We start from the raw sequence: 16,965 nt of genomic DNA, 5'->3' as shown, positions 1-16,965 counted from the left end.
AAACATGGTACAAGAGCACACGATGCTGCAACCCTACTCCTTCCTGAAGCTAAGCAGGGTTAGGTTTAATCAATGACTGGGTGAGAAACAGCCACCACCTTGAGTTCCATAGAAGAAAAGCTCCTTTTCAAATCAACATGATTAAGCTTATTAACAGTTACAAGACTATTACAACAAAATTTATGTCTTACAAGTGCATCTATATTGTAAGGGAAATGAAAGGAAGGTGATTGTAAGCCACTCCGAGAATTTGGGTAGTGAAGAGCTTGTATAAAACCAACTCTTATCCTCCTTCTTCTCCTCACTCAAACCAATGGATTATTCTTCTAAGCAAATGACAGAGCACTTTCAGTGCATCCACAGGACTCCTATTTGATAGGCTTGACATTTATGTCAACACTGAAGAGGAGCAATCCTGCAAACAGAAGCAAAGGGCTAAATGTTTCTACATACACAAGCTCTAGTTGAGTGGAGGAACTTGCCCAAAGAGCCTCTAGGGCATACATGAATGTACTCAGGGGAGGGAGGGAGGAAGAGGAGATTGGGTTTATACCCTGCCCTTCACTTGGAGTCTCAGAGCTGCTTACAATCTCCTTCCCTTCTTCTCCCCACAACAGACACTCTGTGACATAGGTAGGGCTGAGAGAGCTCTGAGAGAACTGCTTTTGAGAGATTAGCTCTGAGAGAACAGTTCTAAGAGAACAGAGACTGACCCAAGGTCACCCTGCAACTGCATGTGAAATATTAGGGAATCAAACCCAGTTCTCTAAATTAGAGTCTGCCACTCTTAACCACTGCACAAAACTGGCTCTCAAGAGGTTTGAGCATGTTTCCTATTAAAAAATGTTGAACAGTTTGAAACTTTTCATTTTAAAAAAGTGATAGCTAAGGGGGAAACATGACAGAGACTTGTAAAATTATGCATGGGATACAAGAGTGGAAGGAAAGAATTAAGTTAATGGGCAGTAGATACAAAAGAAAAGACTTCTCTACAGAATTAGTGATTAAAATATGAAATTCACTGCTGGAGGATACAGTTACGGACACAGGCACAGACAGCTTTAAAAGGGGATTAGATTCATGGAGGAGAGGTACCTCAATGGCCACTGACCATGGTGACTAAAGAGAACTTCCATATTTGAGGCAGTAAACTACTGAATACCACTGCCAGGAGACAACATCAGGGGAAGGCCTCGACCCAAGCGTGAGACAGGATGCTGGTCTATACAGCCCACTGATCTAATTCAACAGAGCTATTCTTATGTACTCAAGGTATTTATTGATATTAACAGACATTCATCAGGTTCCCAACACCATAGACAGTTAGGTCTGAATAATAAAAAGGATGTGCTCAACTGCCTTTGAATTAAAAAGTCTTTCAGAAGTAACTTTACTTTTCAAGCAAGAAAACAATTTTTAAAAATCCTATAAGATGTGGAAATCCTCAGGCTAGGATTGCCAACCTACAGAGAGTAACGTAAAGGTAGTCCCCTGTGCAAGCACTAGTCGGTTTTGACTCTTGGGTGACGTTGCTTTCGCAACGTTTTCACAGCAGACTTTTTACTGGATGGTTTGTCATCCCCAGTCATCTACACTTTCCCCCCAGCAAGCTGGGTACTCATTTTTCCGACCTTGGAAGGATGGAAGGCTGAGTCAACCTGGAGCCAGCTACCTGAACCAGCTTCTGCTGGGATTGAACTCAGGTCATGAGCAGAGGGCTCTGACTGCAGTACTGCAGCTTTACCACACTGCGCCAATGGGGACAGTACAAGAAGACAAAATGGCAACTGAATGAAAAGACCAAGTAAAATTAATTATATGTAATAAATCTCATACTATGATGTATATAAATCTTTACAATTTATTCCTAACATTCATAACTGTCTATGGTCCAAGACATAACATCCAAATGGAAATCCTTCACAGAATTAAACAAGACATAGTATGACTTCTCTCAATATTAAAGGGATATACCATAAGAAAAATACCACAGTGCTAAAGAATCATGCGTTACAATCAAAGCAATATTAATGGATCTTTATGAGGACTAAATATTGAGGCTTATAATACATATAATTAGTTTTGCTTGTTGATCTTTTCATTTGGTGTTGCTTTGCCTTGTAATTCTGTCACTAAGTTTCCTGTACTTTTCATTATAACTTCCAGAGAATGGCTATTACAAATGATTTTCAGGTGACAGAGATCAATTCACCCAGAGAAAACAGCCACTTTGGAAAGTGGACTCTGTGGCATTACACCACACTGAAGTCCCCCTCCTCCCCAAACCCTGGCCTCCTCAGGCTACTCCCCTAAAATCTCCAGATATTTTCCAACCCAGAGCTGGCAACCCTATCTCAGGCTTGTTAAAGTAGCCCTTTGAAATCCACTGAAAAGCCTATTAAAAATATGAGCACATGTTTTGACTAAAGAAGGCACCAGGTTCAATCTCTGCTCTTAAAAGAAGGGGAAATTTAGGCAGAAATCTGAAACAAAGCTCTGCCTGGGACCATGGGAGAGCTGGTGCCAATCAGAACAGTGATACTAGCCTAATGGATCCGTGTTCTTGCTCAGCAGGAAGCCAATTCATATGCTTGTATAACCCAGTTAAAACAAGAGCAACACAATGGGAAATCTCCTGAAAAACAAAAGTGGGATTTTTTTGGAAGGAGGTTTCCAGGAAAAAAGATGCTGCATGTTACCTCCTTTCTCATTTTCAGATCTGCAGCTTTCTAAGAGTCTGAATAAACAGCAAACAAAGGAAATGTATTGCTTCAATCTGCAGATAAGGCTCACACTAAATGCTCCATTAAAAAAAAACACTTCTGCATAGAGAAGCAGAGAAAAGACTATTGTATAATCCACTTCCTAACACACAGTATGATCTAGCGGTTAGTGTATTTGACTAAGATCTATGAGATCTAGATTCATATCCCTTCTCTGCCATGGAAACTTGATGGGTGAACTTGGCCCAATCATACACTCTTAGCCTCACCACCCTTGCAGGGTTGTTGTGAGGATAAAATGGAAGACAAGAGAGCAATGCAAACCACTTTGGGTCCCCTAAGAAGAAAGTAAATAAATACATCTAGGTTTCTACATGCAGGGGTTTTTTGTTTGTTTTTTAAAGGAGAATTCAGTGAGCCTCACTTGCAACTTGAAGTGGCACTGTCCGGACACAGGTTTACTAGTCCACGATGCCTATCTAAAAGAGATAAAGGAACAATTCTGGCATCTTCACACTTGCTGGATCATTTCACTTTCTTCAGTAGAACGATCTGTCTAAGATTTTTAAAAAACAAGTGCAGAAATATAAGATGTCCAGGGCTTTTTTCTGTAGCAGTAACTCTTTTGCATATTAGGCCACACACTCCTGATGCAGCCAATCCTCCTGGAGCTTACAATAGGCCCTGTACTAAGAGCCCTGTAAGGACTTGGAGGATTGACTACATTAGGGAGGTGTGGCCTAATATGCACAGGAGTTCCTGCTATAAATAAAGCCCTGAAGATGTCTCAATGTATATGTCATCAATATGTAAATTGGTCTGGATTGACATAAAATGTATTCTGTTAAATGAAAAGCACTATGGGCACTATCCAGGAAAAGGTAGTTCTAATTACTGCTGCATTCCTATGCACACTGACGCTTAGGGGAATGCTTTCAATTGGATTAACAGAGCAATCCTGGCCAGAGTTATTCCAGTATAAATCCATTTATTTCAATGAAACTAGGCTGGAGTTCTGGAGTTCTGCATAGGACTACACTGCTTGCCATAATCTGCCCTACAGATTTTGTTGTCCTTTTTTATACTGCACTGAATCAGGGCTGGGGTTTTTTTTCTGGAAAAAGAGGTGCCAGAATTCTCAAGAGGGAAATAAACAAGAAACCACAGGTTCTCCTCATGAATTTTTAAAGATTTGTTGAAAATTATGTTTCCACTAAGAGGTTCCAGAACTCCTCTTCACCACGTCCCCCCCCCCAAAAAAAGCCCTGGACTGAATCAGTGATTCTCAAACTGCAGATAAGTACTCAAAGATGGGTGATTATTCTCTTGCAGGTGGGTTGTGAGTCCAGGAGAAAATGAGAAGAGGAGAAGATACTCTAGTTAATAGGAGTGTCGAACATGTGGTCCAGCGGCTGAAACAGGCCTCCAGAGGGCTCCTATCAGGCCCCCAATCAACTGGCTGTCATCTGCTTTCTTCTCCCTCTCTCTTGCTTTCTTCTGCATCACAGCTTCCTTTGCCAGGCTTGCTCAATTGCACAGGAGCTACAGAGCAAAACCTCTATTTTCTCCATTGGCTGAAGTTCCTCCCTTGAGGAGGAAGAGGGGAAGGAGAGCTTGCTTTGTCAGGCTTCCTCAATCATACATTACAGCTACTGAGCCAAGCCTCTCTTCCTTCTATTGGCTGAGGCTCCTCCCTCTCCTCGTCCCTTGGGGAAGAAAGAAAAGAGACAGCTTCCTTTGCCCAGTTCGCTGGATCCCGTGGGAAAAATACAAAGAAAGCACCTTTAAGAACGAGTGCTAATGCTTTAAGCATGTTTTAAATTTTTTAAATCTTTGTGTTTGTCTGTGTCCTTTATAAAGTTTATATCTCTGCTACATGATCTTAAATAGGTACATACATGGCCTGGCCTGACATGGCCCAGCCCAACAAGGTTTCATTTATGTCAGATCCTGCTCTCATGAGTTTGACACCCCTGGTGTAGTACACGTGATGACAAATTTGGGTTTGCCCCCATACAATGTGCAAAATGTCCAAGAAATGCAGTCTGCTGCTCAGTAATCCTATATATTTATAAATACTACATGTGAAAAATATTAAATGATGTGAGATTTCTGCATTTTATATTGGAGTTTCTTTGCAAACGAGTACCAAAAACTACAGGTTTAGAAGTAGAACCCACTTCAAAAGTTTGAGAACCACTGAATTAATTAAAAATAGGTGAACTCACTTGATACATTTGATGAAATGGGCTCTGACTCACGAACACATATGCTGCAACACATGCATTGGACTTTTAAAGTCCCGTATGTCATTTTGACTGCAGCAAACCATCACGGCTATCCCACCAGAATAAGTAGGGGTACAAATTGTTGCATATAGTTTCCTAGTTTATCTGTGCTTCATACATTATATACAGCCAAATGGACAAGACAGGTTCTTAAAGAAAAGTACTTTACCTGCTTATTTTGATTTCAAGAATACCAATTACGGATTTAAACAGTTCTTATTTATTAAGTCATGCTACATAGAAAAAAGTGTGCTTCAGATGCACCTGAATGAATGAAAAAGGTTTTGCTGGTAAAGTTTTAAAAGTGTTTTTAAACTAGTTTTTTAATCCCAAGCATAGTGCTTTGAAAATTAAAACCAAATGCTGTCACTGAAGTTTAACATTTTGCATACACATAAGTTTCATATATATCATACCATAATGCCACAACAGAGTTATTAAAATATATGAATTAATGAATACAGAATTCATGTGCAGAACTATGAAAAAAGTTTTGCACAAGTAACAAAATCATGATGCCGTTTCTCATTCTTTAGAAACAGGTCTAACCGATATCTTTATAGAGAGAGATTTTGTTTCATAAACACAGAAAGGGTGTCTCTTTCAAGTAACGTGTTCTTGCTTTTAAATCAGAAATGTTTTCTGTGCTGATTGTGGGTGATAAATAAGAACATCTGCTATAGGTAAATATTATTTATTGTACTTTTTTTAAAAAAAATCTCAGTTAAATACTTTCAATTTGCACAGAATCCTGTTTCAAAATCTTATTTTGTATTTTTTAAAGTCAGTTATTAAAGGGCTATCCTAAAGCAAGCTTAACTTGAAAATAAGTTCAACTAGAATCAAACAGGACACATGCTTGCAACTAGATACGTTCAGGACCACAGTATGTGTATAATAAAATCAGAGGACATATAAATAATGCACATTTTAGCAATACTTTGATACTTAAAACACTTGTGGGGGAGGATTTAGAGGCGCTCAGAACTGCTGTTAGTAGTGTTTCAGCAAAATAGTATTTACACAGAGTATCTGTAAAGACTTTTTCTTGTTTAATCTCTCACGTATTCTGGTACTGGATACAATGGAATTACAATTATTTAGCAGGCTATAAATAATGTATCTGGCATGCGCAATTGATATTTAGCATGTCTTACTAGGACTGTAAAAGGCTCGTTATAGATCAGCAAATCATTTCTAACAAGCAAGTTCAGCTGTGAAATACCAAAGGAAGCCTCTACTGTACACCACTGAGCTGTTTGCATTTTTAAGAGAAAAAAATTATGTTTAATACAGTGATAAATAGATCATCCTGAAAGATGTTTTAAAGAAAAGTACAAGCTGTCAAATCACCAATACCATGAGAAGGTTTTCTTTTTTTTTTCTATTTAAAAAATCAGTAGGAACAAAAGAATATCCCTTTTTGGTTCCTGTGGTGGGGGGATAGTGTCCAGTTTCATCTTTTCAGAGCAGCTGTAATATCCAACTTAAGTTGCTCTGCTGATTTCTGGCTCTTAATAACTAACACAGCACAGACACACTTCCAAAACAGAGGGGAGGAATACAAGAAAAGATCAATTTGTGGGCCAAGATCAAATGAGAAAACTTTGGGGATAGCATGGAGTCAGAGTGTGGAGGACTAAACAAATCAGTTCTTCCTTAACTGCTGTTTCTTTGGGATTCCGCACACTACCTGTCCATGAGTTTACTGAGCTGATTCGCCTCTAATCTGTGTACTGGGATCCTGAGACCCAAGTGAATCATCCCCCACTGCTAAGTTTAACAGGGGGACTGTGGCTGAAACATGAAAAGTTTTTTTTCCCTTTTCCTTTCTTCCCCCCACCCCCAATCTAAAGCAAGCAAAAAGACAAGACAGCACTGACTCATGGTGTGGCAAGATGAAATGAGAGGTCTGGGCCAGTCTTGGAACTGTGCAGATAAAAGTAATCAAATGACACTCCTGGAATGCAAATTGGCATTCTTGGACTGCAGCAATTGCACAACCCTGGAACATCCCTGCCAGCAACCAAGATGAAGACAAAATGTTATGTAAAAAAGTACATATTATTTTTTTAAAAATCACTTGAAAATTAAAACTATTACACACTAAAATACAGAGTTGTACGCCCTTTGACTGCTTTGCTTCATGTAACTACTTGGTCTGTCATTTACTTACATAGAACCTTAATCACCATTTACTTGTAAAAATGGAAAACATTCAGGCCGGTGGAAATAAACATATGTGCCTGCTACACTTCCCCTGACATAAATATTTTAAAGCAGCTATTTTCTAAAGCATGCATTTTTGTGTGTTTATTTTTAAAAAAAAAAAAACAACCTAGAGCTTCGCTTTTGTATTTAGACCATTTCAAGAACTAGATCAAGCTCATCAAACCATGCATGAATACTGAGTTTCCATTCACACTGTCAAGTTACCAATATACACCTTGCCAAGCATACTGTTTAAATTTTAAGCTCTGTAACATTTAAGAACTTTCACAAGCACACTATGAACAGTCAGAAGCTAAAGGTACATTTTCAAAATGAACTTTTACAAGCTTATTTAAGTTTCAGTCTAAAGTGTTCTGAAAGGTTTAGGGACAAGCCAAGTTCCAAGCTTTCATGCAGGGACTTGGTATTCTTCAGATCCACAGATCAGGCAGGCTTATTAAATATTACTGTTTAAATGAGCTTAATTATTAAAATGCAAGTGCCTTTCTCCCCCATTTTTAAATGGCAAAAAAAATTCATTTTCAAGAGTAATTACTGACCATGGAAGATAAGCAAGTATAGGGATGGTACGTGAAAAGATTTTATAAAGAAATGATACAGAAAAATAATCCCTACTCCTGTCTCTTAACATTTCACAGGGAAAACTTGCTCTGGGTTTAAGAAGAGATCTATAACATTTTGCTGTGACTTTAAAGCTTCAAGCAATTTTAACTGTTAAGAAGGCACTTTAATCCTGGGTCTACTTAGATTATGACATGATGTGCTTTGTGCATCAATTTTACAACAGCTTGACTCTAGGGTAAATGAGAAGCATCATAAATTGCAGGCTGCTTTCAAAGCCACTTTAATTTCTGTCAGTGTTACTGTAACCACAGTCCTGAGCATAAAATGCTCCCCTCCTTTACCCACCCATCCACCTCCCCTCTTTATTGTTGCCTTCATTTGACAGTCACATCTCCACCACTCCAACAGTGGCTTTGATCACTGGAAAAAGAAATGTCATTTTGTGGAAGGGTGAAGAGAAAAAAACACACACACACAAGATCCCCTCTCTATTTTCACTAAATACAGTCTAATTACAGGAACAGTATCTAGAGCATCCAATCCCCAGATGGCCTTAGGACAGCAACATGCAGGGGTTAAAGAGCACTTTAAAAAGCAAGGCAGTGGTCCAAGTCGAATTCACACATAGCCATGTACTAAGGATGGCCAAAGCCTCATTTCCTCACTAACTGAACCACTTGGCTCATATAAACTACAAGGCGAATTTTAATGCCCATAGCTGTAGCCCTAGGTCTTCAAGAGGCAACCTCGGCCAAACGGCTTGGGTGGAATCAAAGTCTCTTTGGTTTATTTTAATTTAGATATCATCTCTGTCTTCAACCTCCCCCCCCCCAACAAAAAAAAATGTGGGAGAACATTTTCAAAAAAATAAATATTCTGCAAATTCCTGGAGAGAGCATAACTCCTTCCCGCCTTCTCGATTCATTCACACACACCCCGAATCACGTGTACGATTTCTCTCTCACACACAAACACACACGCGTGCGCGCGCGCTCCCCGCTGTCGACGGCGCTCGCTTCCCAGTGTTGAGATTGGCAACCGTTCTTCGTCCTTTGCAACGTCGTCTGCCTCTGCTCGTCAGTCTCTCCAGCCCGCTCACAGCGTGAGCTTCCCCCTCCCACCCCAAGTTTCGCTAACAATCGCTGCCTGAAAAGGTGCAAACTGCAAAAAGCACATGGCCAAAAACTTGCTCGCGGACGGCGGCTTTACACTTCTGGTCTCGCTCAGCCCGAGGCGCTGCGGCGGCCGGGATTCATTCTCACACACACAAACACGCGCGCGCGGGCACACACACTCACACTAATAGCCCACACCCCTCCCCTCCCCCCGCCTCGACCTCTTAGCCTCTGGATAGCCTATCAACCACGCTGGCCAGCCCCCTCCACGCGGGGAACACTTTTCCCCTTCGAGGGCGGCGAGGGGAAATTTTTCCTCAGGGGGAGAGAAAACACACCTCATTCATTTCCCCCTCCGGCTTGTTTTAACAGCTCTTCCCTCCTCTTTGGCGCAGAATGAAATGAAAGGCAACCCGCATCCAAGTCCTTTTCTCCACTCCCAAAGCGAAGGGGGTGGGGGACACAACTTCGGGCAAACTTTTAAATCCTGACACTTCCCTGCCCTCCCCGCCTCCCCCCACCCCCCTTCTTCGCGGGTCCGCGCAGCGCAGGAATTTCGTTGCCCCGCTGCTGGTGTTAGAAACAGGCTTCCAGGCAGGGCTGCTTGCATGACGGCACACTCCACCCCCCCCCCCCAAAAAAAATCGCCTCTTGTTTTAAAAAGGAAATAAAGAAAGGATGTTGGAACTTCTTACCATCTCTGCATGCTCCTTGTCAAGTGCACCCCCTGGCTCTGGAGCTCCTCGCAACGGCGGCGCCCGCAACGGCCCTTCTTTCCTCCTGCTTCTCTCTCTCTCCCCCCCCCCCCTTGCTCTTTCCAAGATCTCAGCAAACCTCCAGGTGATTTATTTTTAAAAAAATAGTTTTTCAGGCTTTCACACTCAAACTTTCGTGTTGGGGAGGGGAGAAGAGAGAAGAAAGGCCTTGCAGGGGTCAAGAGGGAAAGAAATTTGAGTCTGATCCTTCCACAGGTTGGGTTGAGGGGGGGGGGGGGTGGGGGGAGAGATAAGTCGTCCCAAAACTGAAACAACACGATGCCGCTTCCTTTTCCTCCGCCTCCCCCCCCCCCGCCCGCACCTCAGAGCTGCTTGTTATTGGTCCTGGGGAAGGGTTAGAGGAGGTGGGGAGAAGAAATGGGAAACTTTGCTTGGGCAAACCCGGGAGATCCGACAGAGGCCGTCTGCGCCCAGCTGTCAAGGGGGAAAAAAACCCCCAACACAGACCGCGGGAACTTTATTATGGAGCGAGTGACTCCGAAGCTGCTCCCGGGTGTGCGCGAGCGAGCGAGTCAGCCTGCGCCTCTCTCTCTCTTTCTCCTTGCAGCCACCCCGCCTCCCTTCCCCACCCGGGCCGGTTCCTTCTTCGCACACCCGCTCTCCTGCGGCTTCTCCCTTGCCTTATCAGCTCAAGGCGTCCAGGCGCCGCTGGAGAGAGGAGAGGGAAGCTGGGATGGAAGCCGCCGGGCAGGGGACGAAGCCTGGGCAGCGCCTCTCTCCAAAAGAGGAGCGAAAAGTTAGGCGACTCGGAGGTACGAGCTAGCTCAACCTCTCGCCCACGCCGAGTGTCTTGGGGTCCCGGTTTCCGGCTCCCCGGCTCCGGCGGGATTTTTTTTTTAACTGCCCACGGGTATAGAAAAAGACTGTGAAGGAGCCTTACCCCCCACCCCCACCCCACACTTTCGGAATGCAGCTGCGGGCCAGGGCGCCGGAGTGCTGGGCTAGCCGGCTTGTCGCTTTGTTGGCGCAAGTGCCACATCTGTCTGTCTGTCTGCGAGGTGAGTGACTGTGCCTGGGGAAACAGCCCCGCGCTTGGAGACGCGCGACCAAACAAACCTGCCGCCGGCACGAGGCTTTGCAGCACGCACAGCCTCGGCTTGGTCGGCAGTCCCCAGCCCCTCGCTATGTGTGCGCGTTAAAAGACGGGGGGGGGGGGGAGCCGCCGCTCTTGCCAAAGTGCGCGCAGGCAAACTCACACACGCCCCGTAATCAGCACCACCGCCGGACATAATTGGACGAAAAGTTCCAACCCGCCTTGCACGGCAAAGCAAACTTTCTGCTCCGCTAAACCGTGGAGCGGAGAGAACTCGCCAAGCTCTTCATTGTAATACCGCACGTTTAAGAAAAAGAAAAAACCCAGATACGAAGCAGACAACGGATTTCAGTGTGCCCCTGCCTGCTCAGTTATTTTAAAGAACGACCAATTAAACTCACTTTCGAGCAAATGCGAATAACAACAGCCTGTACGTCCTTTTTTTCTGATGAGAAAGGTAGTTTTTAAACTCCCATTAAAAACAATGGACTCTTAAAAGAGGGAAGTATTTTATCAATTAAAGAATGTGTAGTTGCTTAGCCACCGTTTAAACTCTTATTCACGTTGAATTGAAATAAATATGCACCTTATCAAAACAGCCATGATTTGTGGGGGCATGTTTGTGGTTACTGATGTGATATGTGCTATTGTGTACTAAAGAAAAGCAGTGCTGGTGTAGCATGGTAGCTACGCAAACAGGCTACCACTGAAAAAGGACACTGGTTCCAGTGTTTCCTATCTGCCACAAATTTATTAGGCATCCTTAGCCAAGACACTTTCTTCAGCCCCGCTGGTACAATCTGACATTAATGAGATTAATTGACAAGGCAGTTGTGAGGATTACAAGATAACGTGTGAAGTGCTTTGAAATCTAACAAGGCTACATAAATGTGAAATCTTATTATCATAATAAAACCATTATGACAATTTCTATGGCCCCTTCAAATCTCAGGCCCCATATAAGGACCTGTAAATAACTTTTTAAAACATTAACCTACCAGTTGACTATTGCAGCCTTGCAAAGAGTACGAAAGCCTTTGAAACTAATGGAGAGGGTACAGGGGACAGAGGAATGGATTGCAGCCCTTCTGTTTTCATGATTGCAATCCTACTTTTCACCACTGCTGGTTCCAGTCCATCAGAAACCCCTTCTCCTCTTCCTGCATTCTCCCTCACTCTTCCAGGCAGCCCCAGTGCCACATTGCTGTTGAACACCCCAGCTTTGTCATCCTGGTGAGCAGACTGCAGGAGTAGAGCTGGCCAAGGAGGTCCCCTTCTTCCTGTGGCTTCCTATTGCCACTTCCTCAAAACTGTTCCCAGCCTTCTATTGGTTCATTAATTTTTCCGCCCTGAGCCTGTTCATGGGAAAGGGCAGAATACAAATCGACAATAAATAAATAAATAAATAAATTGCCACATTTTAGCATACCCTTTTGACCAGTCAGGACCAACAAGATGGCTAACAATTTAAAAAAGCAAAACAACCATCAAAAAACTAATTAAAACGAGAGTTGAAATATGTATATAAAACACAGGGCAGAAAATTATAACATAAAGCAGGAAGCAGCGGTCACTGCAGGAAAACCAGATTTAAAAAAAGAAAGAGAGAGTGTTCACCTGCTGGTAGAAGACAGGGATAGAGAGGGGATAGTGATATTTGGCACACCCGCAAGGTATGTTGAATAGACTGTGGCGACTGGACTGGAGTTTTGCACTTTGGCTGAGACCATTTCAGATACCATTTCCATGCCTGTCTGTTAGTCAGCTCCACAGGGAAGTGCAGAAGAGGTGTTCTTCTAAATCCCTTGAAGGAAGGGCAAGAGATAAAATTCACTTAAGATCTGAACATAGGCTAAGTGGACCAGATTTACTCTGAAATCCATCACTCTTACTGTTAAACTTTGCTGCTGCTATAAATAGGAACATGGCATGCATTGTTTAGAAAGGATTATGTAGGAAGTAAAGTTCATAAACTCTGGTCACTTTCTGCATGAAAATGCACATTACAGACATCTGTGGAAAAGTCAGAAAGAAGAGACTTCAAAATCCTGTATGGTGGTCACAACTGGAACGCCTCCATGCTTGTGAACTTTTCAACATAGTTTCAATCACAGATCATCAAAAGGCAGAGATCTATATGATTCTCTGCTGCCAAGTTTGCTGAACTGGGGGGCGAAAGCTTACAAATTACTATTTGTATCAAGATCAATGAAGAATTTACCTCCAACTAAACTGCATTTAAGGATCAAGATGCTGAAATGATGCCCTTTTTGCTTAGTAAGCTGCATTACAAGAGAGTGAGGGGGGGGGGGGTGAGACTTTTATCAAAATTTTATCAAGCCTCCTTTTTTCAATGTGGCCTTTTACACCCAAATAAGAGGTTGGTTCAGCACTGAAATCTAAGATATACAGAGCTGAACACAGACTGTTTTTCTGCTCAATAAAAGGATTGGCTTTTTTTCTTTTTCTTTTTTTTTGCTTTCCACTCCAGAAGAAGATTAAGGGACAGATTTTCAAAAGCAAACATGACACTTCAGTGCCTGTTTAGTGCTAACTTCTAATGGAATTTAGACGCCTCAGATAGCCTGAACCTGATGAAGCATGAAACCAGCAAAGCACTTTGCAGGATCAAGCTAAAGGGAGCCACTTGGGCCTTTGAAAATATTTCCCTACAGCTGTTATTCTTAAGATGATGTCCTTTTCAGCTGGCCTGTGATGCCACTTATGCAACTCCTTCTGCACTCTAAGGCAGCTGTACAGAACATGCTGAAGGGAAACAGAGCCACATACAATGTGCTTCATTTAAATGCCATTCAACATTTTTCCTGACTGGCATATGTCTTCATTACAGAGAAAACAGGACCCTAGCAGCACTTTATTTTCTCCTCCTTTATTCTCTTGATTGGTGCAAATTATTCAGCTGCAATGGTGTGCAGAAGGAGAATATGAATTCAGCAGCTTTTCAGCCAGCTTTCCGCAGTGGAGATCTTTGCATAGCAAAGTGTAATAACAAGCAAAAGAGAATAATAGTTTACAGGACCACAAGGCCTAAGAATTAATGTTGCACAAAACAGTGAATATACCCTGGTTCCATCAAGTCTTATTTATTTGTTATGACTTAAGTCTGCCGTGAAAATGTCATGATGTGATGTCACCCCAGAGTCGGAAATGACTGGTGCTTGCACAGGGGACCTTTCTTTTCCTTGCCATTGCCTTCCCCAGTCATCTACACTTTCCCCCAGCAAGCTGGGTACTCATTTTACCGACTTCGGAAAGATGGAAGGCTGAATCAACCTTGAGCTACCTGAACCCAGCATCTGCCGGAATCAAACTCAGGTCGCAAAGAGTTTCGACTGCAGTACCACACAGGGGGGATTAACCATTTAGCAGACTAAGCATGTGCTTAGGGCACCAGGCCAAAGGGGGCACCACAAAGTTGGGGAAAAGGTGAAAAGAAAAAAAAATGAATGAAGATTTGTGGTAAAAAAAATGATAAAACTAGTATAAATTGATCATTGTACACCCTAGGGTTATCTTCTACTTTTTGTTTGCGAGGTGCAGTGTCATAGGCTATGTTTAAAAGTAAAATGTATGTGTTTAAAAGTAAAATGATGGAGCCAAATTCAGTTGTCATGAGTCATTTCAATGATTCTCTCTGCCCCTTTTTAAATTTCAGCACCATGTAAATGTAAAAAATGAAGCGTGTTCAGTTGAGTGGTGCACAAAAGAGAAAACGTGCAAAAGAGAATGAGCAAAAGAATCTGTCTGTTGTAGCCAAGACAGGAAAGCTGACAGATTTCTTCTTACAAACTGCAGAGAAAGATGATCCAGATCAAAACCAGTGTCAGTTTTCAGAGACAGGAAGTGAATCAAATCTATCTCCTTCATCAGACACAGGCAGTGTTGGTGCAAGGCCAGATTTTCATGATGATGTTGCACATGATGAAGTGCTACAACCTGGATCTACTTCCACGACAAGATGTGTAAATGCTTTTGAACTGTCCAAGGAGTTTAGAGAACTGACCAAGGATGAAATGAACAAAGCTAAGGACCCAGGGTTGTGGGATGAATTTTATTGTGATGATGTGATTTATTGGATTGCTTGTGGACCCAGTGAATGTCAGCACCACAATGGGTCATTTGACAAATCATGTTGCAATTTCATCAGTGGGAAGCCAAAGAGATACTGTTCACAGAAGATATTTATCAGAATAAAAGCCAACAGTGAACACTACAAGAGGAGAATGGCTGTTGTACTCTCCTTCAAAAGGATTAGTTTACTGTTTTGTTTGTAAACTGTTTTTGCCCAAAGGGTCAGCGCATTTTGCTAGAAATGAGGTATTCAGTGACTGGCGAAACACTTTGCCTACAGAGCTTCAGCAGTTGACGGGGACCGTCTCTCCCCGCATGTTCCCCAGAGAGCACTGCGATCGGGATCTCAAAATCTTTTGGTTGTCCCCAGGCCAAAGGAAGCCCGCTTGAAGACCACAAGGGACCGGGCCTTCTCTGTAATGGCTCCATTTTGGTGGAACCAGCTGCCGGAGGAGGTAAGGGCCCTGCGGGATCTTACTCAATTCTGCAGGGCCTGTAAGACAACCCTCTTCCGGCTGGCCCACAACTAACCGGCCCTGTATCCCTGTATACCTGTATACTGACTACTGACTACTGAATATTGAATATGGAACATCGGAATGCTGAAGACGGTATACCGAATCAGTATTTGAATTTGAATAGAGTGTAGCTTCACGACCACTGTCTGATTTTTAACGATATGTATATTTATAACAAATGTTGGATTTTAATTATTTAATATGAAATGTTAATTTTAAAGTGTAATTTATTTTTATGTTAGTTTTACATATGTTATAAGCCGCCCTGAGCCACTCGGTGGGAAGGGTGGGATATAAATCCCAGATAAATAAAAATAAATAAATAGAATGTTCTTCATAAGTTTAAAACAACCAAGAAAACATCTTTCACTTACATGGAACTTTACAACACAATTACAGAAGACAAACTAGAGAGTGCCTTTCCAAATGTTGAAATTGCCTTAAGAATATTTTTAACGTTAATGGTCACCCACTGCACAACAGAGGTCTTTCTCACAACTGAAACGTGTAAAAAACCCAAATAGGTCAGTTATGCTTCAAGAATGACTCAACTCACTGTGTATATTAACAATTGAAGCAGACATTCTGAGAAGTATTAATTTTGAGGATGTTTTCAGTGATTTTGTGAAAATGAAATGTAGAAAAATGCCTTTCAGGTCATGAATATTGGAACTTTGATACATTTAACTTGTAAAATATTAAAATAGATGTTGTATTGCATTTTTGTAGAACTTTATATAGCCCAAGCTTGGCTTAGTTTGTACAGTATATTGTGTTGCTGCAACCTGCATTGTATATCTGGTCAGACAGGTCAACAACTAAAATGGACTGGGTCAGTGTGGAAAGGAGGGGGGGCACCAAGATTGGTCAGTGCTTAGGGCACCAGTGAACCTTAATCCGCCCCTGGTACCACAGCTTTACCACTCTGCGCCACAGGGCTCTACCAAACCAGCTTCATAGCTGCCTGGAAATCAGTACCAGGTCCAAATCATTATAGCACTCTGGTTCAAATGACTAGGAAAGGTGCTGGTTTGATATCAGTAGTCTGACCATATGAATTCGCTTTGAGGTCACAACTGTAGGTTGTTGGGGGTTTTAATTGTTGCGTAAGTGGGAAGAATGAGACCATGTTTCAATAAGAATGGTATAGTACAAAACAGCCATGTACTGTCACCTCTCCTGTGTGGACAACACATCTGACTGGCATTACTTATTATCAATGTGAATGGGCACCTGTTAGGCCCCACTCAGGTCTCTTTTATGTCTCACACAGAGATGCTTCTCCAGCTTGCATATTAACATTAACACTGCCTTAGGGCTAGTTTATACATACACAGATTTAAGTGATAAAGCTTTCTGTGGACTGAAGTGCTTTAGGCTACAACTTTCTCCCTCTCCCCCCCCCCCCAACACAACACATCAAAATAGCATCTGGTAAAAGGAAAAAAGAGGCAGAACTGAATCCTTCTCCTTAAAATGTTAGTATTCTGCATGCAGAACATTTGTTTGTTTCCATGAGTAACTGAACTGTGTAATCCACCTTTTCCACCTGAAGTTTATAGTGTACAGACAGAGAAAGAATTATCCCATGAATCTGATGTCTGTGAAAACTGCCCATTAAAGT

General features: G+C 42.3%; 1 protein-coding gene across 2 annotated transcripts in view; it reads right to left on the bottom strand.

Annotated features, from left to right (window-relative positions):
* Window positions 1-9,718, bottom strand: part of BNC2 (basonuclin zinc finger protein 2) — a 564,611-nt gene extending 554,893 nt beyond the window's left edge. Inside the window, exon 1 of one of the 2 annotated variants that reach the window (XM_060237250.1) lies at window positions 9,618-9,718. In XM_060237250.1, coding sequence (XP_060093233.1) covers window positions 9,618-9,620 — 3 coding nt within the window. In that variant the 5' untranslated portion in view covers window positions 9,621-9,718. The remainder of the gene's footprint in view (window positions 1-9,617) is intronic. The other variant, XM_060237252.1, reaches the window with a different exon arrangement.
* Window positions 9,719-16,965: the final 7,247 nt, after the last annotated feature.

The sequence above is a fragment of the Heteronotia binoei genome, chromosome 4 (assembly GCF_032191835.1).
Source record: "Heteronotia binoei isolate CCM8104 ecotype False Entrance Well chromosome 4, APGP_CSIRO_Hbin_v1, whole genome shotgun sequence".
Lineage (NCBI taxonomy): Eukaryota > Metazoa > Chordata > Lepidosauria > Squamata > Gekkonidae > Heteronotia > Heteronotia binoei.
Note: the sequence above shows the minus strand (reverse complement) of the source record. Positions and strands in the feature narration are given on the sequence as shown.